Source organism: Alexandromys fortis, unplaced genomic scaffold (assembly GCF_014885135.2).
Source record: "Alexandromys fortis isolate MF-2015 unplaced genomic scaffold, M_Fortis_MF-2015_v1.1 scaffold_62, whole genome shotgun sequence".
Lineage (NCBI taxonomy): Eukaryota > Metazoa > Chordata > Mammalia > Rodentia > Cricetidae > Alexandromys > Alexandromys fortis.
The window spans coordinates 8,164,360-8,188,476 of record NW_026067942.1 but is presented as its reverse complement, the minus strand read 5'-3'; the positions used below and the strand labels follow the sequence as shown (position 1 = coordinate 8,188,476).

At 45.3% G+C, this 24,117-nt stretch overlaps 1 protein-coding gene across 1 annotated transcript; it reads left to right on the top strand.

Annotated features, from left to right (window-relative positions):
- The first annotated feature begins 525 nt into the window (after window positions 1-525).
- Hsd11b1 (hydroxysteroid 11-beta dehydrogenase 1) lies at window positions 526-23,662 on the top strand. The gene is made up of 6 exons (XM_050148288.1): window positions 526-743; window positions 1,451-1,581; window positions 2,671-2,782; window positions 2,892-3,077; window positions 21,607-21,750; window positions 23,271-23,662. The coding sequence occupies exons 1-6, from the start codon at window positions 659-661 to the stop codon at window positions 23,486-23,488; spliced, it is 876 nt and encodes a 291-aa protein (XP_050004245.1). The 5' UTR covers window positions 526-658; the 3' UTR covers window positions 23,489-23,662.
- The last annotated feature ends 455 nt before the right edge of the window (window positions 23,663-24,117 follow it).

Here is a 24,117-nt window from a genome sequence, read left to right as displayed (position 1 = left end):
TTAGGTGCATGTCTCTCTCTCCTCCCTCTTCCTCTCTCTCTTTCTCCCTCCCTCTTCCTCTCTCTCTCTCTCCCCCCTCTCTCCCTCTTCCTCTCTCTCTCTCCCTCCCTCTTCCCCTCTCTCTCTCTCTCTCTCTCTCTCTCTCTCTCTCTCTCTCTCCCTCTCTCTCTCCCCCCCCCCCCCCCCTCCTCTCTCCCCCTCTCTCCCTCCCTCTTCCCCTCTCTCTCTCTCTCTCTCTCTCTCTCTCTCTCTCTCTCTCTCCCTCTATCTCTCCCTCTCTCCCTCTCTCAATCTGACAACCCACTCCTGCGAGGCCACTGATGCCGTATGCAGAGGACGTCAGTAGGAGATGCTCAGGATCCCAGCCCTGCGCAGTCATGAGCCTGGCCATCTGGAACTCGCCTCTTACTCAATGAAATGGAGTAAACATTGTCCATTATGAAATCCACCACGCAGGCTGCCAGAGACGAATGGGATCCCACCCAAGGCCAATCGCTGCTCTGACAGGGAAGTTGGCTGGTGCTGCCTGAGACTACTCCAGCCTCCCCCGTCCCTGATGTCACAATTCAGAGGCTGCTGCCTGCCTGGGAAGTTGTAGAAAGCTCTACAGGTTTTCTCTGTGTGTCCTACAGGGCTCCCTGAGCCAGGTCCTTGACTGATGGCATTCCCGAAAAAATACCTGCTCCCCATTCTGGTTCTCTTCTTGGGCTACTACTATTCTACAGTAGAAGAGTTCAGACCCGGTGAGTACCAATGTGTCTCTTTCAGAGGAACAGGCTTAAAACAGAGGGGTGCTGGAATGTTCCTGAGGATCTAACTGAGTTTTTCATCCCTAAGTCACTGGGAAGGAGGGAACCCTAATGTGGGTCTGTAACTCTGTGCCCTCCAACTACAAGCTGGGCAAGAAGGGGTATAGAGGAGTAAGCCACACAGCCAAGTAGGCCTTGCTTCGCTTGGCACCCAGCTTGGAAAGCAATTTCAGACCTACAGAAGTGAGACCCGCAGCTCAACTGGAGATAGCTCGTGGAGAAACTGATATCTGAGAGGCCAAAATTTAAAAAAAAATCTAAGGGGTTATGAAGTTGATGACTAAGCAGAAGGGGCTGAAATCTCTGTGAACACATTTTTGTGATGCCTTTTAAAATTCCCTTTCAATTTAGCAAAACTGAAAATCATGCTGAAAGTGTCAAACTCGGGCAGTTTAGCCGAACTCTGACCTTTCTGGCCTTGTCTCTGTGCTGTCTGCACATGGAGGTTTTTCAGAAGAATGGCAGGAAGATTCGGCTCTGGACATCCAGGCCAAACCCGACTGAAGTGCCTGTTTATGAACAACTCCAAGTGTTGCTTCAGTGGTTGACATTGTGAGGCAAACTGATCTGGGCTCATGGCCTTTCAGTATGGACAGTGAGACAAGGCTTTTGGGGGTACTCACAGCCTTTGTGGTTCCCAGAAATGCTCCAAGGAAAGAAAGTGATTGTCACGGGGGCCAGCAAAGGGATCGGAAGAGAAATGGCCTATCACCTATCACAAATGGGAGCCCATGTGGTACTGACTGCGAGGTCAGAGGAAGGTCTCCAGAAGGTGAGCTTTCTGTACCCACGTAAGTAAGTGTGCCCTCCTCCCTCGTGGCTCGTTCTCTGATATACAGGCACAGATACTCACAGCAATATAGGACTGCTGCTTTTAAGCTTACATACACACACGTGAGTGCATTTACACTTGCATGCATGCACACACACACATGCATTCATGCATGTGCGCAGTGATAGCCACAGAGTTCTCTGGTTGCATATGTTCACAGTCATACCTGTTCACACACATTGCTCATGGACCTGTACAGATGCATACATTCGGGGACTGAGATTCCTGTACCTGCTCATGCATTTATGTTGTCATGCCCCATAGACTCGCAAACGTGAAAGTTCTGGGTCATACCAACATTCACAAGCCCCACTCTATCTCCATAGAAACCTGCTCCCACGCCCATAACGCATTTTGAAACATCTGTTAATAAACTCTGCAGAGATGAATCATGGACTCAAGCTCTAACACAACAATGATTTATCCTTTTAAGATATGTCAGAGAACCCACACACTGAGACAATGGGGATGTTCTATCGGGAACTCACCAAGGCCAGCTGGCCTGGGTCTGAAAAAGCCTGGGTTAAAACCGGTCTCGCTGAACATAGCGGACAATGAGGACTACTGAGACCTCAAGAACAATGGCAATGGGTTTTTGATCCTACTGCACCTATTGGTTTTGTGGGAGCCTAGGCAGTTTGGATGCTCACCTTACTAGACCTGGATGAAGGTGGGTGGGCCTTGGACTTCCCACAGGGCAGGGAACCCTGATTGCTCTTTGGGCTGACAAGGGAGGGGGACTTGATTGGGGGAGGAGGAGGGAAAGTGGAGGCGGTGGTGGGGAAGAAACAGAAATCTTTAATTAATTCATAAATAAATAAATAGAAGAAAAACCAAAAAAAAAGATATGTCAGAGAACAATGATCATCTAAGACTATTTAAGAAGCCCTCCCCGAATACACGCGCGCACACACAGCTTCTTATTTAAGCAGCTCTGTGAGCAAACTCTCATGTAAGCCCCAGTTACTCCAAAACTACACATGAAAGCCCACAGCCAAGATGGCCACCATTTCTGCTGTTTCTCTGTAGGTGGTGTCTCGCTGCCTTGAACTCGGAGCAGCCTCTGCCCACTATGTGGCTGGTACCATGGAAGACATGGCGTTTGCAGAGCAGTTTGTCCACAAAGCAGGAAAGCTCATGGGTAAGACTCCCCTTCCCTTTTCCTCCTCTGGTCTTAGAGTGTTTCAGGAATGGGAAAGGAACAAGATGGGCCCCAAGTGGTCTCTCTCAACCCAGACATCTCTCTTCAGGTGGATTGGACATGCTCATTCTCAACCACATCAGTTACTCCCCTCTGGGTTTCTTCCGTGATGATATCAACACCGTGCGCAAATCCATGGAGGTCAACTTCTTCAGCTACGTGGTCATGAGTGCTGCAGCCTTGCCCATGCTGAAGCAGAGCAGCGGCAGCATTGCTGTGGTCTCCTCCGTAGCTGGTGAGTGCATGGGGCAAGGGTATACGCTGAGAACAAAGTAAGGCCAGGATTATGCTAGGCTCTGTGACAAGGCAAGGTGATAGTATGCAAAAGCCAATAGAACACAAACAAGGTCACTCATGAGGGACTCGGGGTGTAAACTCTGCAAGGGACATGGATGTTGAAGAAAAGAGACACTGAGGAATGAGTGGCCCCCAAAGTAAGGATGGGTCAACGTAGACTGCAAAATCCCTGAGAGGAACCGACAAAAGCAGCAGTCCAGGATGCCCAAGGGAAGCCTGAAGTGTGAGCCATGCCTGGGAGAGGACGGGGACAGGAAGAGCCACTAAGGCACAGCAGTCCTGTCTCTTCATAAGAGAGACCTGGTCATACTGGATGGGAAAGACTTTGCTTCCATCATAACCAAAAGCCACAGATGGCCAGGTCAGTGGAGACAAAACAGAAGTAAGAATAAAACACCTTCGGGACATACGGTAAGATGCTGAGCTAGGGGAAAACGAACTGAAGACTAACTATGGAGAGGAAAATTGTTCAACAACAGTGGTTTCTCAACCTCCCTAATCTGCGACCCTTTAATGCCTTTCCTCATGTTGTAGTGACCCCCAACCATGAAATTATTTTGTTGTTACTTCATAGTTGCACTTTTGCTACTGCTATGACAGCAATGTAAATATTTGATGTGCAGGATATCTGATACCGTGTGGTACAGGACTGGGGGTGCTTGTCCAGCATGCGCCAGCCTTGATGTTAGTCCCCAGTACTGTGGGGAGAGGGCTGGGGTATCAGTGTATGCTGAGTACATTCTTCTAAACCTCAATCTGTAGCGTTCAAAATGAAATCTAGTCTGAGCTTGGTGACACACGCCTTTAATCCTACCACTTGTGAGGCTAAGGCAGGTGAACTCGGGGACAGCCTGGTCCACAAAAGGAGTTCTAGGCCAGTCTAGTCTATATAGTAAGACCCTGTCTCAAAAAGAAAAAAGGTGATATTTAAGCAGGTTAAGAAATGTGCAAAGAAATGATCTCACGGCTAGAGCGCAGTGGCATGGAGGGAGGTCCCCAATGTCTTCCATGGTGGCAGCATCCAACATCACTGAGTCTCCAGAGATGAGGATTCCTCCTGGACTCAGGGCAGAAGTCCTACATGTTTGCTGATTAGTAAAGGCGTGGTTGAAAGATCAGAACACAGAGATATAAACCAGCCTTATAAATGTAGTTCTTCTTATATAAAAAACTAATGAGCTAGGCGACCATGGACTGTTAAATAGTTCGCCAATGTCAGTTCCCCTTGAAATGAACAAGGCCGTCCGTCGGTGTGGTAAAGCAACCTCCTTTCTGGCCCAGGAAAGGCCTGCCTGGTGACTGGATAAAGGGACAGTGTGTCTGTGTGATTGATATGCACCCCTGTGCCTCCAACCAGCACAGACTCAGGCCCCTCCTCTCCCACAGACATGCTGGGCTGGAAGCAAAGGGGAGCTTCCAGATGCATACTGAGTGGGAGGGTGCTGGGCACATCCCCAGCGAGTCCAGCACTGGCCAATGTCATGGTGTGGGTGGCTCTAATGATTCCCTATTCCGGACATGAATGGAGACATACAGTCCCAGCAAAAGCTGCTTCACCTTTGCCTAGAGAAGGTAACCTTTACAGGGTATATCATCTGCATGTGCTTGGAAGGAGCACGGGTCACTGTAGACCCTAAGGGTCTGTGGGAATTCTGACAACCTGTGTTTCTGGACAGCACAGGCATGTGCAGAGTGACACTTAGTACCTTCCATGGGCTCAAGGAGGTAGAAATAGGGTTGCGCAGGGCTCCCTGTGTATGTCTTCTGTGCAGCCCAGAGTTCAGCCTTCTTGCTTTAAATCACATCTCTGAATTTACAAAGTAACTTCTCACCCTCACAGAAGAGCATTGTGTTCCGTGGTGTGCATGTGTGTAGTGCCTATGTAATGTACAAGTGCATGCATGCCAGAGGCTGACATCAGGTGCCTTCTCCAACCCCTCCCCACCGTCCTTTTTGGAGGCAGGGTCTTTCACGAGAACCTGGAGCTCACTGATTTGGCGAGACTGGCTGGCCAACAAGCCCCAGGGATCTCCTGTCTCCTCCTCCACAGTGATGGGGTTCATAAATGTATGCTCGGCTTTTTTCTAATGTTGTGGTGGGGGCCTGCACTCAGGGTCTCATGTTTGAATGGCAAGCATGAGAACTGATGGAGCCATCTCCCCAGCCATGGTGTCTTCTTCTAAGCCATCAGGGAGTGTGTTTAGTTACCTTTATTTCCAAAACTCTGAATCTCACCAACATCTCATTAAAGAGCAAACTGACCCTGAGGTCAGAAGAAAGAATTCACTGAGTTAGAGTTCTAATCGCTGCCAGTGTGTTTCGTTTTCTCGCTGAGTAACAACACGGAGCAATCAACTTTTTCCGAATGCATTTCTGGGCATTACTTCACAGTGCACCTCTTTCTTCAGGCTTGGCTATGCCCTTAGTCCTCTCAGAGACGGTGCTGATGCTTGCACCCACAGCTCAGCACGTTTCCTGGCCCTACTGAACAAGTTCTTGTCTTTATCACAGACTGTTACATTAATCAGTCTCCCCTCTTCCCACCCTGGCCTCTTAAAACCTAAGTATAGCTCCTATAACTGAGGCCTTAAGCAAATCTAAACTCATTTTCTACTATGAACAGCCTAGGGTAGGCAGCCAAGGCTGGGAGGATAGCCCTTACCCCATGAAGCTATACAGCAATCAGCTGAGTCAGTACTACCAATTCTGTGGTGTTATGTCCATCTCCATGTCCAAGAAGGCTCACTGTTATGTCTGAATTCTAGCTACAGATAATGAAGGACACATTCTGAAACCTGTAACCCATTGGCCACAGCAGACTGCAGATGGGATCTGGTCAATATTCAACCAAGTATCAGGGTTTCTCCTTCTACAGAAGAACACAAATTTTGCTGAATCACTCCCTCCCTTACAACCCATGCCTGGAAACAGATAAGAGCAAAAGAAAATGATCCCAAGCATGCCTGTAAATCACACGAGTTACAGGCCGTTCTTGGTTACAGATTGAAACTTGGTCTTGAAAAAAAAGAAAGGAAGGAAGGAAATGGAAGGGAAGGGAAAAGAAAAAGAAAAAGAAAAAGAAAAAGAAAGGCTACAAGAAAATGTCCTCCCACACCCATTCTATTACAGTCAAGGCTGCCACATAAGTAAATCCCCACCCTGCCACGAAACATAGTGTCGAGGACAGGCGGGAAGGATGAGGCATGGAAAAAGCATGCCCAGCTGGTATTTCTGAAACTGAGAGCTAGTACCTGAATTTTACTTTTAAAAAAAAATCACTGGCTTTGAAGAAAACACTAGAAAATGTGTGGGAAAAGTCTACCTGCCGGTGGGTAAAGTGACGCCTCTGTTTTGCTCTAGAAGGTAATGCTGATTCCACTTTTCCTGGTTCTGTGGGCTCCATAACTATGACCCATTGTGCTAGTCACATGCATGGCACAGAAACTGGTATCTCTGTGGCTTTTCCAGTCCTCCTTAATGTGTGGTCTCTCTGAGGAGTCAGGGACAAGTCCATCATCTCTCCCTCCATCCTTTGCTCGGCTCCCTAAATCTGTCTATCCCCATGTCACAGTCTACCCCATGTATGTCACGGTCTACCCATGTATGTCACGGTCTACCCCATGCCATGGTCTTCCACATGCCACGGACTACCCCATGTTACAGACAGTCTTTTTTGTTTTTAGTTGTTTTTATTGAGCTCTACATTTTTCTCTGCTCCCCTCCCTTATTCTTACCTCCCCTTCTACCCTCTCCCATGGTCCCAACACTCCCAATTTAATCAGGAGATCTTGTCTTTTTCTACTTCCCATGCAGATTAGATCCATGTATGTCTCTTTTAGGGTCCTCTTTGTTGTCTAGGTTCTCTGGGATTGTGATTTGTAGGCTGATTTTCTTTGCTTTATGTCTAAAAACCACTTATAAGTGAGTACATGTGATAATTGTCTTTCTGGGTCTGGGTCACTTCAGTCAATATGTTTTTTTTTTTTTTCTAGATCCAACCATTTGCCCACAGATTTCAAGATGTCGTTATTTTTTCTTCTGTGTAGTACTCCATTGTGTAAATGTACCACATCTTCTTTATCCATTGTTTGGTTAAGGGGCATTTAGGTTCTGGTTATGACAAATAATGCTGCTATGAACATAGTTGAGCACATACCCTTATGGTATAATTGAGTATCCTTTGGGTATATACCCAAAAGTGGTATTGCTGGGTCTTAAGGTAGGTTGTTTCCTAATTTTCTGAGAAATCACCATACTGATTTCCAAAGTGGCTGTATCAGTTTGCACTCCCACCAGCAATGCAGGAGTGTTCCCTTTACCCCACATCCTCTCCAGCATAAGTTGTCATCAGTGTTTTTAATCTTGGATATTCTTTCAGGTGTAAGATGGAATCTCAGAGTTGTTTTGATTTGCATTTTTCTGATGGCTAAGGATGTTGAGCATTTCCTTAAGTGTCTTTCAGTCATTTTAGATTTCTATGTTGAGAGTTCTCTGTTTAGGTCTGTACTCCATTTTTTTAAATTGGATTATTTGTTCTATTGATGACCAATGTCTTGAGTTCTTTGTGTATTTTGGAGATCAGCCCTCTGTCTGATATGGTGTTGGTGAAGATCTTTTCCCATTCTGCAGGCTGCCTTTTTGTCTTGTTAGCTGTGTCCTTTGCTTTATAGAAGCTTCTCAGTTTCAGAAGGTCCCATTCATAGGCAGTCATTTCAGTGCACCAGAGAAATTTAAACAAATCCTCTGTCTTCACTCCATTCTGAAAGGTTACCTTTGGAAGTTATGTTCTCTCTCTCCTTCCCTCCCTCTCTCCCTCTCTCTCTCTCTCTCCACCTCTTCCCATCCACAATATTCCAATATTACTAACCATAAAACAAAAAATAAGCACCTGAGAAGATATAAATGGACAGATACAAGTTATTCCATATCAAGGAAAACAAAGGAAGAGCTTGAACTGAAACCAGCCATGATAATAAAGACTGGGTTTCTTAGAACAAAATGAAAATACATTGAAAGAACATTGAACCTTGTTAGTGTCCTCTAAACACTTAGACTTTCTTTCAAAGCTCCTTAACTGTTTTTTTTAAAAGGTTAACTTTTATATATCTCTGGATGGATGGATGGATGGATGGATGGATGGATGGATGGATGGATCGATGGATCGATGGATCGATGGATCGATGGATCGATGGATCGATGGGTGGATGGGTGGATGGATCGATGGGTGGATGGGTGGATGGATGGGTGGATGGATGGATGGATGGATGGGTGGGTGGAAGGATGATCCTGTCCAAATACATTTGTTCTCTGACTTATTCGACTATCCACAGCGATTTTAGCAGTGTTTTAATTTAGTTACGAGTACTTCGGGCACACTGTCAAGGTTAAATATTCCCCACGTCAGTACATTTGTGAGAATGAAATCACTTGTTGGACTGTAACTTTTGAGTCAGCTGAGAGCTGCCTGTGTGGTCTAAACCAAGCTCAAGAATTTAACAGTATAGGGAGGGAAGGACAAAAACAGGTTTCTCAACAGCAGGTTTCTCAGCTAGCAGGACTCAGAATCTCCATGATGTTTTGCATAGAGACAAGAATATACAGATGCTAATCTTGCAGCTCTGCTACTATGGCTTCCAGAAAGGAAGCTGGCTCCTCAGTGTGATACTGTTGCTCAGGATGGTGGTGGGGAGCCAAGGGCGGTGTTAAAGGGTGTGGGCACCAGCGTAGGAAGTCATTCACCCCTCACCCAACTACTTCTGATTTCTCTAAGAAAATGATCGCACATACCTTTCAATCCAATAAACCCAGAAGTAGTTGTCAAGATGAGTGGAAACATTTATGGTGTATTCTGGAGGTGGAGTGTTGTGGGGGTTTGAAAGCATGTGTGTAGTAGCTAGAGCATCTGCAGGGCTTGGAAGAATGCCAAGGAGGTCAGAGTGAAACTTGCTGAGGACCTAAAGGCTCCAGGAGTCACTGGAGATGAACTTTAAGGCACTGCACTTGGGCGAGACCTGAAGGACTGAGGCAGTACCCCTTGAATTATGAATCGTGTCTCGTCTGCCACTGAAAGGAGACAGGGAGATCTGGAATCAGAAAGTCTCTCTGATGAGAATAGCAACATTTGCAGGTTAAGAACAACATGTTACCCATGGTGACAGCTTCCAGTTTTCCCTTTACAAGGCTGGGTGGCCTGGCGTGGTGACACATTCCTGCAAGCACAGACCTTGGGAGGTGGAGGCAGGGTGTGGACTCTGCTCTGAAACACTGTGAGTTCCAAGGTCAAAAAAATGAAAAGCACTTTGGAGCTGCAGCCCTCAAAGCCACCTCACTGCTGGCCTTGACTTTATTCAGAGTCACTTCTAGGTGAAAACATCAACCTCTTTGTCAGGGGTGAGGGGCGCGACGGTGCTGCCAGCAAAGACATCTTATTGGAGGCACACAAATAGAACGCTAAGGCTTAAAGACAGAAGATGCTGTGCCTAAATTAGACTCAACACAGATGCGTATTTATTTTGTTTAAAATCTGGCTCCTGAATTTCTCAACAAAACATATGCTGCAAAATAAGACTGTCCTCAAAAAGGGAGCACAGAGGGCAACAAGTGCATGCTGAGATGAATTCCTCATGAAAGACTAAGACTAGAAGGCAAGAGCAACAGGAAAAGCAAAAACATCGACATTTAAAGTTATTTCTATGATAGAAGAGTCATGGTACGCACACAGGGAGAATGAAGGTTGTGTTAAAGCTGAAAACGGAAGTCAGAGGTGGCCTTGAAGCCTCAGCAGAATCCCACAGTTGCAGGGCTCTGAAGAGACTGGCAGGACACCACAGTTCACGGCTGTCCTGACTGTCCAAATGCTTCAAAACAAACTTACTGCTCGCTTTGGCATTTTAAAAATCCTATAAGGGTCACAGGTAGTAGTACTTATAACCCTAGTACTCAGAAGGCTGAGGCAGGAGGACTATGTGTTTGAGACTCTGGGAAGAACTTTTAAAGTTTTAATTGTTTTATATTGCTACTAACATGAGATCTTGGGGGTGAACAAGAAAGGGAAGATTATGGTTTAATAGAGATGTTTTTGTATGTCAAGTTGACCTTGTCTCAAAAAAAAAATCAGAAAACCAAAACTTATGGCTCGAGTCGTAACTCGGCAGAGTGCTTTTCTTCTATTCAGGAAGCCCTTGTTTTCATCCCCAGCGCTGCACAATGCAGGTGTGGGGGCTGCATGCTGTGAACTTAACCGGAGGAGAGAGAGAGAGAGAGAGAGAGAGAGAGAGAGAGGAGGGCCTGTGCCTGAACTAATGGTTAGTTTTTGATAGATTTGCAGTTCTCATCTGAGTGGAATATGTGATAAGTGGAACAATGGTCCACTTAAATGGAACATTTGAGGTCATCTGTATGCGTTACTGAACTGCTTTAGAATGACAGAAGACTGGGCATTTAAAACAGAAAAGAATAAAGCCCAATGATGAACAATAACATAACAAAAAATGGATCCTAGTCTATTACATGCCACAGAAAACAATGAGTTCATGATTACATAATCACATGAATAAACAAATGGAGAGAGGAGGCGTCTCCCCCACATAATGGAAGGCCAAATGATAAACACAAAAAGCAAGAAGAACCTGGAGAATCTCCAGTTAGCAATCATTATGGTAATCATTCATCGAGGACACATTAATGAATGTTAAAACCAGAGGGCAAAGGTTTAATAACAAACAGAATTTGCATTAGTCTCAAAGTGCTACCAAATTACAACAACAAAAAAAAAAAAAACCAATGAAGTCAATTGTCCAAAGAACTTGAAAAGTTACTTCCCCAAAGAAGATATTTCAAATGTCCAATAGAAACATGCAAAGGTATTCAACATCTCTAATCACTAGTGAAACCCCAAGTATAAGGAGGCACCAGCCCATACTCATTAGCGTGTTGCTATCACGACAGGCAAGGAGGCAGAACGGCAGACAGAAAAAGGAAGGGAAGCAGAAGAAAGAGATGAGGGAAGCGAAATGTGGAAAAATTGGAAGCCCTGTATAATAGTCGTGGAAATGTAAAATGGTACAGCTGTGTGGAGGGAAAAAAACACAGCCACTCCTCGAAACATTTGGAGATAGCATTGCCACGCAATCCAGCGGCTCTCCTTGTGGGTAGATACCCAGGGTTAGCATCGGTCTTAGAGCGAGATTTGAAAACAGCTAAAATGCAGGAGCAGCCCAAGCATCCACAAACCCATGAGAGCATGACGAAACGGGGATAGTGTGCGGTCCTAACCTGGAGGAGATCCTGACATACAACACAGTAAGGCAGCTACAAAATAAGACGTCGGGTACTGAAAATAGAGTAGTGTCCGCCAGGCTTAGGAGAGGAGAAAACAGGAGTTATTGTTTGATGGGTGCGAAGTTCAGTTTCAGCATAAACAGTTCTGGAGATGATAGTGAAGAAATGTGCCCTGATGCCACTGAACAGTGTGTTTAAGGATAGGAATACACTTTCGGAAAAAAACACCTAACATATGACTGATTGCAAGGGGAAAGAGTAGTTCCATGCTAGAGAAACCTCAGTGTTCCTCTTGAGTCTATTGACTCCTGCTTAACATCACCAGCCACAGAACGGACCAGAACCACGTAGAAATCTGGTGGGGTGGGATGTGAAGAACATAGAATTACTCCTGAGACTACCAGAACTGCATAGCTCTAATCAAACCACTGCCAGAATATTAGACAAATCCAAATGGCAGGACAGTCACCGGAACTTTGGTGGCATATGTCCAATGTCCAGCTTCCCAGAAAGGAAAAAAAATTTAACAACCTGATTGGTAGCATCTCTATATCGTCAAATAGTCCCATGATTGCCATAGCCTGACATCACCTTGCTTGCAAAATTTGTAAACAATGAGCCGTAAGTTCTTGTTAGCTGGCAAAAGCCAGGCACAGAATATCGGCTGGTACAGAATAAGTACCATGAACTTCAAAGGACACTGAAGAATTGTTTCAAATAGAAGTGGACTGAGAAGTCCCAGCATGCAATAGAACTTGTGTTTTTGCTATGAAGGATATGGTGGAATCAAGCCTTGGCACCCCATGGGGGTCTGTGGACTATATACCAAGAACACATTGCATTCCTGAAATGGGTTGGATGGCGACCCCTAGAAATACATCCATATCCTAACTCTATGAACCTATGGATATGACCTTATTTAGAAGGATCTCTGCAGGTTTAATTGGATGAAGGCTCTTGAGCTGGAATGACCCTGAATAACCCACATGAGCACTTAATTCAATCATAAATAAGCACCCCATAAGAGACAGGGGACAAAAGGAAAGAGGGGCCACATGAAGACACACCCTTAGAGACTAGAGCAGAGGCTCCACCAGCAATACTGACGTCCAGGGAAGATTCTCTCTTGGAGCTTTTGAAGGGATCATGGTCTTCCCGACTCATTAATTTCACACATCTCCAATTCACAACTGTGAGAATAAATCTTAGCTATCTTAAGCTACCCGCTCCATCACTAGTTCTTACAGAAGCCCTGAGAATTGAGTGAATGACTTCCTTCAGTGTTATGCTCGTATTGTGAACAAGTAGGAAGGCATGAACACTGGCATATTCAAGGTGGTAGAACATGGGGTCAGCACTGACCTCTGTTGTCATGGAAGCCATGTGTGGCAGTACATGCCTATCATCCTAGCAGTTGGAAGAAGGAGAATCAGGAGTCCAAGAGGTCACCCCCAATACAGAATAGTCTGAGGCCAATGTGAGCTGTATGAGACCCTGTCTAAGGCCAGTGTGAACTGTATGACCCTGTCTAAGGCCAGTGTGAACTGTATGACCCTGTCTAAGGCTAGTGTGAACTGTATGACCCTGTCTAAGGCCAGTGTGAACTGTATGACCCTGTCTAAAGGAGGCTGGGGGAAAGAAATCTCTTTTGTGTACAGTGTTTCAACTTTACGAAAAGTTGGACATTATTTTAAAAGAAAAAGGTATTCTCCATCCTAGGAACCCAGTAAGATGTAGGAAGTGTGGGAGTGGAGACTTTGGGGGTTTACTGTGGGGCTTTTAGGTGAAGTCTCTGGAAAACACGCCCATCCATCCCCAGTGGTTCCCAGGCGAACTTCAGTCTGATCTCTCCTGTCTTCCATAACCAGCTGCTTTGCTGGATTTTCAGATGACTTCAATTTCAAGGGCAAATTTTTAACTGCTGTAGCTGAATGCTCAGAAAGAAAAAAGTTATAATGAATTAAAAAGCTTCATTCCTGCCCTTCTTCAGACTTTAAGAGGAACCCAGGCAAATTAATCACAATTGCTTGCTCCCCACTGGTGGAACAAGCTCCTGCTTGATGTCTACTGTGTTTCCACGGCCTGAGAGAGAAATTCGCCTAGACCCTGCACTCCAAGCTCCCCTTTTCTCTCTGGTGTTCAGCTAACAAGTCTGTGTGCACAGCTGTAGAGCTTGTCTGCCAGCTCAATCTGACTGTTCTGCAGTGACTGGAACCTACTGTTTGGGGGACAGATCTAATCACGGGCACTCTGTCCCATTTACATCTGCCCTCAGACATGGCAGGCTCCTTGTCCTATGTTCTGCTTCATAAAATATGGTCACCACAGCTCTCTTTGTGTCTAAATCTTCCTGGAAAAGAATCCACTGCATGTGTGTGTAGGTGTACGTGTGTGTGTGTTCTGCTGAGGTTTTTTGCTTTGTTTTGTTTTGTCGGTTTGGGGTTTTTTTTGTTTTGTTTTGTTTTGCTTTGTTTTTCAAGACAGGGTTTCTTTATATAACAGCCCTGGCTGTCCTGGAACTTACTTTGTAGACTAGGCTGGCCTCATACTCACAGAGATCTTCCTGACTCTGCCTCCCGAGTGTAGGGATTAAAGACAAGTGCCACCAGCCACCAACCGACCAACCCGCTTATTCTGTTGTTTTGTCAACCAAAACTTGACCTTGAGCAAAATGCTCAAAGTCTCCTCAGACCCTCAGTTATTGCTGCCTGGAGGACCCGTTTCCAGTAGAACAGGGCTCAAAAGGAAACCATGGAGTTGACCAATACTAGACTTTTTTATCTGAGGGAAAAAGACACTCACACACTCACTTGATGTTTTCCTTCTTTATTCTCTATTCTTTTTTGTGTTCTTTCTGTGTTCTTCCTACTGTATACTTTTTTCCTACAACTTATACACCCCAACAAAGTTTTTTGGGCAATATAGGAATTATAATATGGTTGCATTCTGTTTTCCAAGTGAATGATTACAATGATTTAAAAATAGCTGCATGTTTTCCATATCCCTTACATGATTAAACATTTTACGTATTACAGGTGAAAACAAATTATCCCAAGAACCCGCATATATTTATACCCAAGAAACTTGTTATAGATTAACTGTGTGGGCAACAAGGTATTCTTCTCAGGTCTTTTACTGGCAGGCTACATTTTGCAGTTATAAACAAAAGGCCGGTTACTTTATTACTTATCTTGAAAGGTGTAATCTTATAAAGAATCTTCAAGGAATCACAAACCTAAGCTTTTATACATAAAAAAAGAACCAGTTAGCTCTACTTTAAATCTTTAGGGTACGTACCCACTCACCAAGTCTTTTATATCAGGAGACTGAGAGCAAAAATGGGTACAAGGAATTAATCACCTTTGGCTATCAACCAGTCCAAGCAAGAAAAGTGCATCAAATAGTAAAAACTGGATTGTTTTGTTCTTGTTTCCTGACCTTGAAGAGATCTGCATTCAACTGTGTGTCCTTCTGAAACTTTAAATTATCTTTTTGGATTTTTTTTTTAACCTCAAAACTACTTGATAAAAACATACTAGTCTAACTTTAAGTTATTTTTAAAGCTTTGTTTCAGCTGTTATGCACTCTGAAACCTGTGATCACATCTCCTAACATTAAGGTTAAAAGAAATTAAACCAGCTGGGCTACCGGGACTCAGTTATTTTTCTTAATCATTAACCTAAGCCACAGTGTGTACAGCTCCTCAGTAGAAACCCATGTGTCCTAGCTGTGTGACACGTCCTTGTGTTTGTTTTTATCACCAAAACTCTATTTAAACTAATATGATTTATAATCAATTATACAGTAGAACATAAGAATAAATCATCTTCATCATAATCCGCAGGTCGACGCACCCAGGGGAATCTCCCCACACCCATTCACACCCTGTCAGATACCAGAGAAAGTTGGCTGGGCTCTGTGCTCTCAGGGCCTTGCCTGAGACTGACGGGTTAGACAGTTTCCTCTCAGTGGGCAGACACCTTGAACTTCAGTTGCTACCTGCTGCCCCTCTGGCAGGGCCCCCAGCACTCACTGTGACCCTGTCCCAAGCCTCTGAGAATGAGCTCCTCACTTATCACCTCCTTTAATGAGGTTCTGGTTCTGGCAAGGTTCTGCTTGGCAGTTAGACAAGAATCTTCTATGGAGTGTCATTGGGAACGATGTGACCCTTCCCTCTACTGCTGTGCAACCCCGTTCTGTGGGAACCTGTCCTTCCCAGAACATGCGTGGCCTGGTGACTCTGATGTGGAATAGAGCCCTTTCTCTGGCGGCTCCGTGTCTCACGAATAGTCTTACCTGGCTAGTAAAATGTCGAGACCTATGTAACTTAACTTTAGCAATTGTCTTTCCCACGCGATGCTAAACAGTTTATGTGAGGAAACCTCCCCATCTGCATCTAGTAAAATATATTAAGACATTTCCAAAAGCTAGGAAGGGCAAAACTCCTTGGAAAATCCAGATTCTTTTCATTTTCTTTTGGGACAGGATCCTGTGTAACCCAGGGTACCCTCCCACTTGCTGTGTAGCTGAGGAGCCTGGTTGTTTCATGGATGCCACCGTAGATGGTTTATGTGGTGCATTACCTGGGATAGGAAATAATTGTGACTTAAATGCCTGATGTTGTGAATGTGCTGGGGGCGGAGAGGCTGTCTTTTCTTTTTCCTGCTTTTGTGATCGGCCCCAGCTTTTCTTTTATGAGCCTCTGGCTCACAACTGTTAACCACAATTCCTAAGTCAACAATCTCTGGGGGGAAAAAAAAAAAAAAACAAAACTGAAAGCTCTGAAAAATCAAGGGTTTCCTCTCTGCAATTAAGCTGACCTGAAGTGAGACCTACTTATCTGTGTCTAAGTGTGGCAATAACAGCATTGGTTCCCCCAGGTACCTCCAGCTCCTCCAGGCCGCGGCGGGCCGCGGCAGGCGGAGGAGGGCGGGGTATGCACCCTTGTCACCTCCTCAAATCCAGACACTTTTTCCTGATGGTCATAGCACACCAGGCCTAAGAGTTTTAGCTGTGTGCTTGGTCCCCGAGCATTTTAGGTGCATACTTGGTCTTTGGTGTGGAAGCTGCCTGAGGTTTGCTGCTGTTTCTGTGCTCAGAGCTGCCCTGCTCCTTCCTCCTCCAGGTGGAGTTTCCTGGTAGAATGGTCCTGAAGACTCCTTTAGATTTAGAGCACATTGGCCCATAACAAACCTGTCTGAGCTTGAAAGAGACTTAACGACTGAGAACTCTCTGCAGATCTGCCCCCACCCCACCCCCAAGCTCCCTTGTGATTTCTTTCACAGTCCTAGGCCAGCTTCCACGGACTTACGCAACCACAGCTATCCTGCCCCCATCTCCACCCTCGGAACCCACCACAACTATGGTTCATAAACAAACTTCACTTCCTACAGAATGTCCAACACCACCCTCCCTCCAGAGCACTCAAGAAACAGGGGAACTGAAGGCTTGAGCCCTGGGGTTAACGGGCTCCAGCCTGATCCATGTATGTGTGGACTTGAGTTTGAGAACTGTTTATTTTAACAGAGATCAAAGGTGAGCTGTGAAACCCAAAAGGCAGAATGCGTTTATAATAGATGTCAGTAGCAGGTGAAGCCACAGTAGACACAGCAAAGGGGAACCCCATGCAAGCTTTTTGTCATATGGCTAATAAGTGTTCTGCAATTTTCACCAAATCTTGACCCTTGCTTAATTTTTTTTCTATATTTAAAGGCACCTTATAAACCAGATGGGATGGTTAGTGTTAGCTGTTGTCTTGATAGAATCTAGAATTACCTGGGAGATGAGGGTGTCTGTGCAGGATTGATCATATTGATATGGACTGTGGGTGGGAAAATTCCCTACCAGGACTAGTATTGTGTACTGCACAGTTGAGCACCAGCATGCCTGTGTTCTTCTGTCTCTGATTCTTGACTCCGGATTCAATGTGACTGGCTGCCTCAAGTTCTTGTCACACTTTCTAACATGAGAGACTGTAATCTGAACTGAGAGCCAGAACACACCCCTGCTCCTTCGTGTGGCTTCTGCCAGTTTCATTGCAGCGACAGAAAAACAAGATCCCGTATGTGACGCTGTGACTCCTTCAGGGAAACCTGTGCCGCTTCTGACTCCTTCCCTGCCTCTCTCCTTTCTCCTCTCCCTCTCTTTTCTCACTTCCTTCCTTTTCTCCTGAAAACCACTTAGGATGCAGCTCTGGGCATGTGGATATAACCTACAGCTTGTTAAAAGATGGGGCATGAGATGGAGCGAGTTTCATGAACAAACCAAAAACAGGCCCTGTATGGCTTCTTGTTTCCATAGCTCAATCGTTAACACCCAGGAATAAACACGTCAGTTGCCACAGTCTGTATCCTCATTACAACTAAGGAAGGTATAGTAGGTGACAAGAGACTGTCCCCAGAAGAAATGTCCCCCGGAAACCTGTGAGCATAAACTTACCTGAGCAAGGGTCCTCAAAAATATAACTCAGATATCCAGATGAAATCATCTCCGATTCTCTGAGTGAGCCTAACTCCAATATCAAGAGGTCTTGTAGAGACACAAAAGAGAGAGGAATGGGAATAGAATGTGCACAAGGAAAGTGAAAAAGCCAGGATCAAGGTATCTATGTGAGGGGCTGGAGTCCACAGCTGGGCTTTGGTCAGTGAGCTGTGGGAGGAGGGATTATACCATCAGTTTTCAACCTGTGGTGGGTCAAAGCCCTTGGGGTGTGGAACTACCCTTTCACGGGGGTAGCATATCAGATATTTGCATTATGATTCATATCAGTAGCAAAATTACAGTCATGAAGTAGCAACAAAATAATGTTATGTTTGGGTTCACCCCAGCATGAGGAACTGGGTTCAAGGGGTGCAGCATTAGGAAGGTTGAGACCCACTGTGACCATATCATGCTTGTGACTAATTTGTTATGATGCCCTAGGAAGCAAATCTACAGGGCCAAGAGTGACCAGCCTGTGTGTGTGACTTCGCCTGTAATCTGAAAGTGAAAATAATACTGGTGGTCATAAAGTTTGTCTGTTTAGGACTTAAACATCAGACCAAAGAAAACTTCCCCAACACAGAGGGTTTGGAACTGCTTTTAGCACGTGATTCCTGGAAAATGTGGATATAAAGAACAGGGGCCCAGTAATGGCAATCAAAATAAAACCATAATAATCATAATAATAAAAGAAAAATAAAGGAAACAGTAGAGGAAACATCAGAGTGTAAGAGTGGCCCATGAAAAACAGATCTGAGTCTTGTTTGTTCTCACCAACCTTTCAACTTTGAATAATTATTCAGCCTTTGAACTTTAGAATGAGATATACAAATTAAAAAAAAAGTTAGCAACTATTTAACCTCAGCCCCTGTAGCTGCTGTGCTCCACACCTCTGCCCTTGATAACTTACCCTTTTTCGTATCTGAACAGTGGCTCTCTGTCCTAGCCTTACATAACTTGGTTTTTTAGCTCAAAACCAAGTGGCCGTAATTAGGATCCTGTCATTCATTTCACTTTCTTGAAAGGGGCCATGGCATGAGTTTAAGCCGGTGTGCACATTGTCTGTGGCTGGCTCGCCCTTTAAGACTAGGAGAGGGGTCCATTTGAAGAACGTGCACATATAAGGGCAAGGTGGTCGTCTCCAGCACCAGACAGCTTTCCAAGGTTTGCGTCTGCCCTCCTGCCCTTCCTTTCACCAAGTGCGCCTGCTTTCCCGAGTTAAGTGTCTGTTGAGATGGAAAACTCCTGCTTCTCTTTACTGCTATCCTACTTCCCACATATCCTCTCTAATGTGGTTGGCATTCATTTATGACGGGGTCATTTTTCCACTCCTCTGAGTAATTAGCTATTTGTCCCAACAGGATATTCTGAATAGCTCATACATTTTTTTGCTGATTTAAATACTAATTCTGTTGACGACAACAGCATTCTCTGAGTGTCTTCTCAGAGTCACAGTTTATGCTAAGCATATTACGTGGCTATTTCAGCTTTATGATGGTATTATTCACAAACTGTAGCTAGGAAATGCCACGCTTGGGATTTATATCCATGCTACCTGTTCCCTAAAGTTCACATTTTAATCAAAAACTATTCCTATAAATATTTTGGATCTAATTTTGGACTAAACATTAACTGAAATTATTGACGGATTTGGAGTTCCAATGTAGGGCAGGCTTCACAGATGACCCAGTTCAAGCTGTGTCCCATGATCCTCGTGGCTCCGCTTGCCTCCCCATATGGTTTCCCACTCAGCTGCAGCAATTCTAGCCCCATATTAATGCCCAAAGTGTCCATCAGGAGAGAAATAGGACCCCTACTCTCAGAAGCTTCCAGGAGGGAAAAGAACTTTCTGAGCCCCGCAACAAAAAGTTCCTTGTCTCATTGGTCCAAACTGGGTCACATGCCCATTCCTGTAGCAGTCCTGGGTAAAGGGGTGGAGCCTCAGCGATGCCAGCTTCCTTCTCTCACGTGGTCTATCCATAACAAGGTTTGAGTCCAGCTCTCAAGTGTTGAAAGTTAAAAACAGCGGTGGGCTAAGCAAATGAGAAAGTTAAGTCAGGGCTGTCTGCTGGTGATACGGAGCTGGTGAGGCCGCTCCAAGCCACCGTGTCTCCCTTGTGACTCTGCGTCGTCTTCTTCAACGTGTGCCTGCTACCTCACGGTTCAAGGAGCCATGGCTATCACAGCCACCTTCAGACACCTAAGAAGACAGAATGGAAGGCAGAGACTTCCTTCTGCCCCTGTATGGAGCTGAGCCGCTCAGCAATAACGGGCAGAGAGGACTGTGAGGCACCCATTTCACTCTGGATAACTGTGTGCCCACGATAGGAACTGGGTTCCGCTGCTATGAAAGAGGCGTACTGAGAGATCGGCAGCACCCCGGCTGGCAGAAATACGCATTTGTTAGAGGGTCTAGGACAGTCAGAGAAGCAAAGTGTCTGCCTGCTGTCACCCAGGGCTAGTGCTTCTGCTGGCTGCATGTCACATTCTCTCAGACGTCTATGATTGTTATAATTTTAGAAGAAAAATGAGTACTGTTTGGAGACACATCACATAATCCTGGGTCTCTGTACTATATCCCTTTCTCTGGATTGCTGATTGTTCACAGTGATGCAGATACCAAGTGGCCAGATATATTTCAGCCAGGTTAACTGCTCACTAAGCAGAACAGTTAACCAACCCTCTTTGGAGGAATGAGACAATTCCAGAGGACTCTGCAATGCGTTGCTCAGTTTCCAGAATACAAGGAAAAAGTGTTACACGTTCAAGAGAAGGGAAGCTGTCCGCAAAAATGGACCCTGAACTGGCTCCGCCTCCAGAACTAGCAGACAAGGATGTCTTAGTCTGTCTATCAGTGTTCAGAAGTACACACATTCTCAGCTCACGTCTGTTCTACCCACAGAGCATGTGAGATGCTCACCCTATTATGTCTATGTTCGCCTCAGAAGACCGGAACGGGTCTTGACTGATATGATGGAAGCTCAGGTTTTGTGTAAAACTGAAACGCAGGTGTTTCATCCCCCCACACAGAGAGAAAACAGCCACTGAGCTGGTCCGCCAGGATCAGCACTGGAGACAGCAGCTGTAAGAACACATGTCTGTCTTGAAGCCCAGCTCGCTGCCTCTCATTGCTTAGCATCTCTTTCCAGTGACGTCTGTTTTGCAGCTCACCCTGTATGCTATTGGTCCTGCCTCAGTTACCACTCTATTGTGGGTGACAAGACACCGTGACTACGGCAACTCTCAAAATAAATTAATTAATTAAATTAAAAAGCATTGAATTGGGAGTTTGCTCGCAGTTTCAGATGGTTAGTCCATTATCATCATGGTGGTACTGGAGAAGCAGCTGAGAGTTTTAATCCTGAGGATCGGTTGGGGTGGGGTGCAGTGGACCTGGTGTGGGCTTCTGAAACCTCAAAGCCCATCCCCTTCAACAACACTGCTCCAACAAGGCCACACCTCCTAAACTTTTCAAGCATTTCACCAACTGGGGACTGAGCCTGTGGGGAGGGGGCATTCTCACTCAAACCACCAAACCTGCCTTCGGATATCCCTGAGATAATTTAGGGTCTAGTGAGAAACTGAGACTCAGTGGGCAAGGAAGGAGACCCCTCAGGGGTTGCCAGCCCCCCCCCCCAAGTCAAACCCTGTTCAGTCTGAGGACAAACTGGATCCTTATTTAAAAACTTCTTTCTCTTGTCATTTAGGGAAAATGGCCCAGCCTTTGATTGCTCCCTACTCGGCAACCAAGTTTGCTCTGGATGGGTTTTTTTCTACCATCAGACAAGAACATTCACTAGCCAAGGTGAACGTGTCCATCACTCTCTGTGTCCTTGGCCTCATAGACACAGGTAAGGAAAGGAACAATGGCCTTAAATTGGTCCATCAGCTTTACCATGTAGAAAAAGGGTTTTGTCCTTCTCAGAAGTACATTAGAATGCATCAGAGACCACAGCTAGAAGCCCCATGCCCATCATTTAATCAGGCACTTTGGTCACTGGTGGAGTCTAGTCCATTTGACCTTCCTTTCTATTCTGAACACCATACTCAGTATATTCTACCCTGAGCTCCTTATGCCTGCACGAACTCCTCATGGTCATTGTCAATGACTAGAAGACACTAAACACTTGTGTCCTTTTCTTACTGGACTCAGCAGTAAGGAGACATAGGTTCATGAGCCCCACAATGTGATACACTGAGAGACACTCCTTAGAAACAACAATTAGTACTCATCAAAGAATCAAGGCCATGAAAAACAAAAAAGAAAGAAAGGAAGGAAGGAAGAGAGAGAGAGAGAGAGAGAGAGAGAGAGAGAGAGAGAGAGAGAGAGAAAAGAACCTTCACAGTCTAAGAAAAAAATGGAGAAATTAGTACTGAGTGTGCTCATGGACACAATCCCAGAGCATAAAGGGGAAATTAGTTTTTTTTTTAAAAAAAAAAAAAAGCCAGTGACATTGTGCTGAATCTACTAGATCTACGGTACTCATTTCTGGTCATTACACAGGGCTCTGCGTGATATTCAGGAAAGGTGAGGTAACTATAGGAACAGTGATTTCGATATTTACACATTTATCTAGAACATACATCTAGAGCTGTGAGAAATGTCTGCTTCAGGAGTGATGGATGATCTGGGCTGTAGCTCCATTGTTAGAGTGCTTGCCTAGTACTCATGTGGCCTGGGTGTGATTCCTAGTCCCACACTGTGTGGTGGGACACACCTGTAATCCCGGCACTCAGGAGGTAGATCCAGGAGGATCAGATAGTCAGAGTCATTCTCAACTATATATTGAGTTTGAGGTCAGCCTGGACTACACAAGACCTTGTCAGCCAAATAAATAAATAAATAAATAAATAAATAAATAAATAAATAGGACTAAGTAGTGAGAACAGAACTGGAAGTCAAATAGCATGGAGAAGAAGGGAGGAAAGGTGTGCCTGAAGGGCATGACCACGGAGGAAGACAGAATAATTCCTGCCAGCTCCTTCTCTGCAGCTGGGTCAGGGCTGGGACAGAGCCAAAGCTTGGTTCCACTCTTCCCGTCTGGAAAGCAGAGGGTCACAGTCTCACCACATTCTCCTTTGCCATCTACATTCTACACCAGCTCCTTCATCTCACTCTGCACCCCCCATGTTAGTGTGTCACCCCAACCAAAGCACCCAGAGAAGAGCATCTGGACCCCCAAGCTGTCATCTCCACTGCCCCACAGACCCTTTGCCCACACTTGGCATATCCAGTTGACCAAGTGTCCCCCAGAGGGCCTATAGGGCTCAGACATGCGCACACGGTACCTAACAGTTAGGGGTCGAGGAGTCTCCGTCACTTAAGCTCTGCTAACCCTGAATAACTCCAGTCTTTTCTGTGGTCCCACAGAAACAGCCATGAAGGCAACCTCTGGCGTGTTCACGGCCGAAGCCGCCCCCAAGGAGGAATGTGCTCTGGAGATCATCAAGGGAACGGCTCTGCGGAAAGATGAAATATACTACCACAAGTCGAGCTGGGTCTCTCTCCTGCTAAACAACCCAGGAAGGAGGATCATGGAATATTTGTCATTAGGGCATTATAACTTGGAGAGATTTTTTGAAAACTAGGAACTCCTGAAGCCTAGTGAGAGGCCTTGGAACAGTCCTGCCTGATATTGCTGGAGATACAGAAATCGTGGGGCACCCATCACCAGGAGAAGTCCCTTTCACACTTGCACAGTAAAAAAAAAAAGAAATCATTATAATAAATGTCACGAACCACTTTGGAGCCGGCAGTCGTGAGCCTGATAGTAAGCACGGATGTAACTACAAGGTAGTTATATCAACTTTACCTCATGTAGAATGATATAATTGTGCCTAATATCACATTAAATATAATAAAGGTAATGTCTACTTTATAAATGTAAAACTGGTAACTATAAATTGAGTTTGCTCAACATGCTTCCTTTAAAACCATAATCTAAGCAAATGAAAATTGCCCATGTTCATTTCCTGTTTTGTGGTCTGGGCTTTTTATCTGAGTTAGAGAAATCCCATCATCCTTTGTTTGGCAAGCATCCTGTCATTACTGTCTCTGCTTATTTCAGTTGTTCCTCGTGCATCCACACATTGCTCATTTGGGCATGAACCGCTGAGGTTGTTCAGGGCACCGGAATTCATGGGAAATATGAGTCTCCGGCTTAGCCTGTTCTATGCTGCTTAACCGAACGGTCCCTGGAGTCTACTGGGCATGGGAA

What these genes read in the sequence shown, in the direction of transcription:
- Hsd11b1 (XM_050148288.1), top strand. Translation starts at nt 659, where the DNA reads ATGGCATTCCCGAAAAAATACCTGCTCCCCATTCTGGTTCTCTTCTTG. An exon ending in AGTAGAAGAGTTCAGACCCG is followed by an intron (nt 744 to 1,450) that starts GTGAGTACCAAT and finishes TGTGGTTCCCAG; the next exon opens with AAATGCTCCAAGGAAAGAAA. An exon ending in CAGAGGAAGGTCTCCAGAAG is followed by an intron (nt 1,582 to 2,670) that starts GTGAGCTTTCTG and finishes GTTTCTCTGTAG; the next exon opens with GTGGTGTCTCGCTGCCTTGA.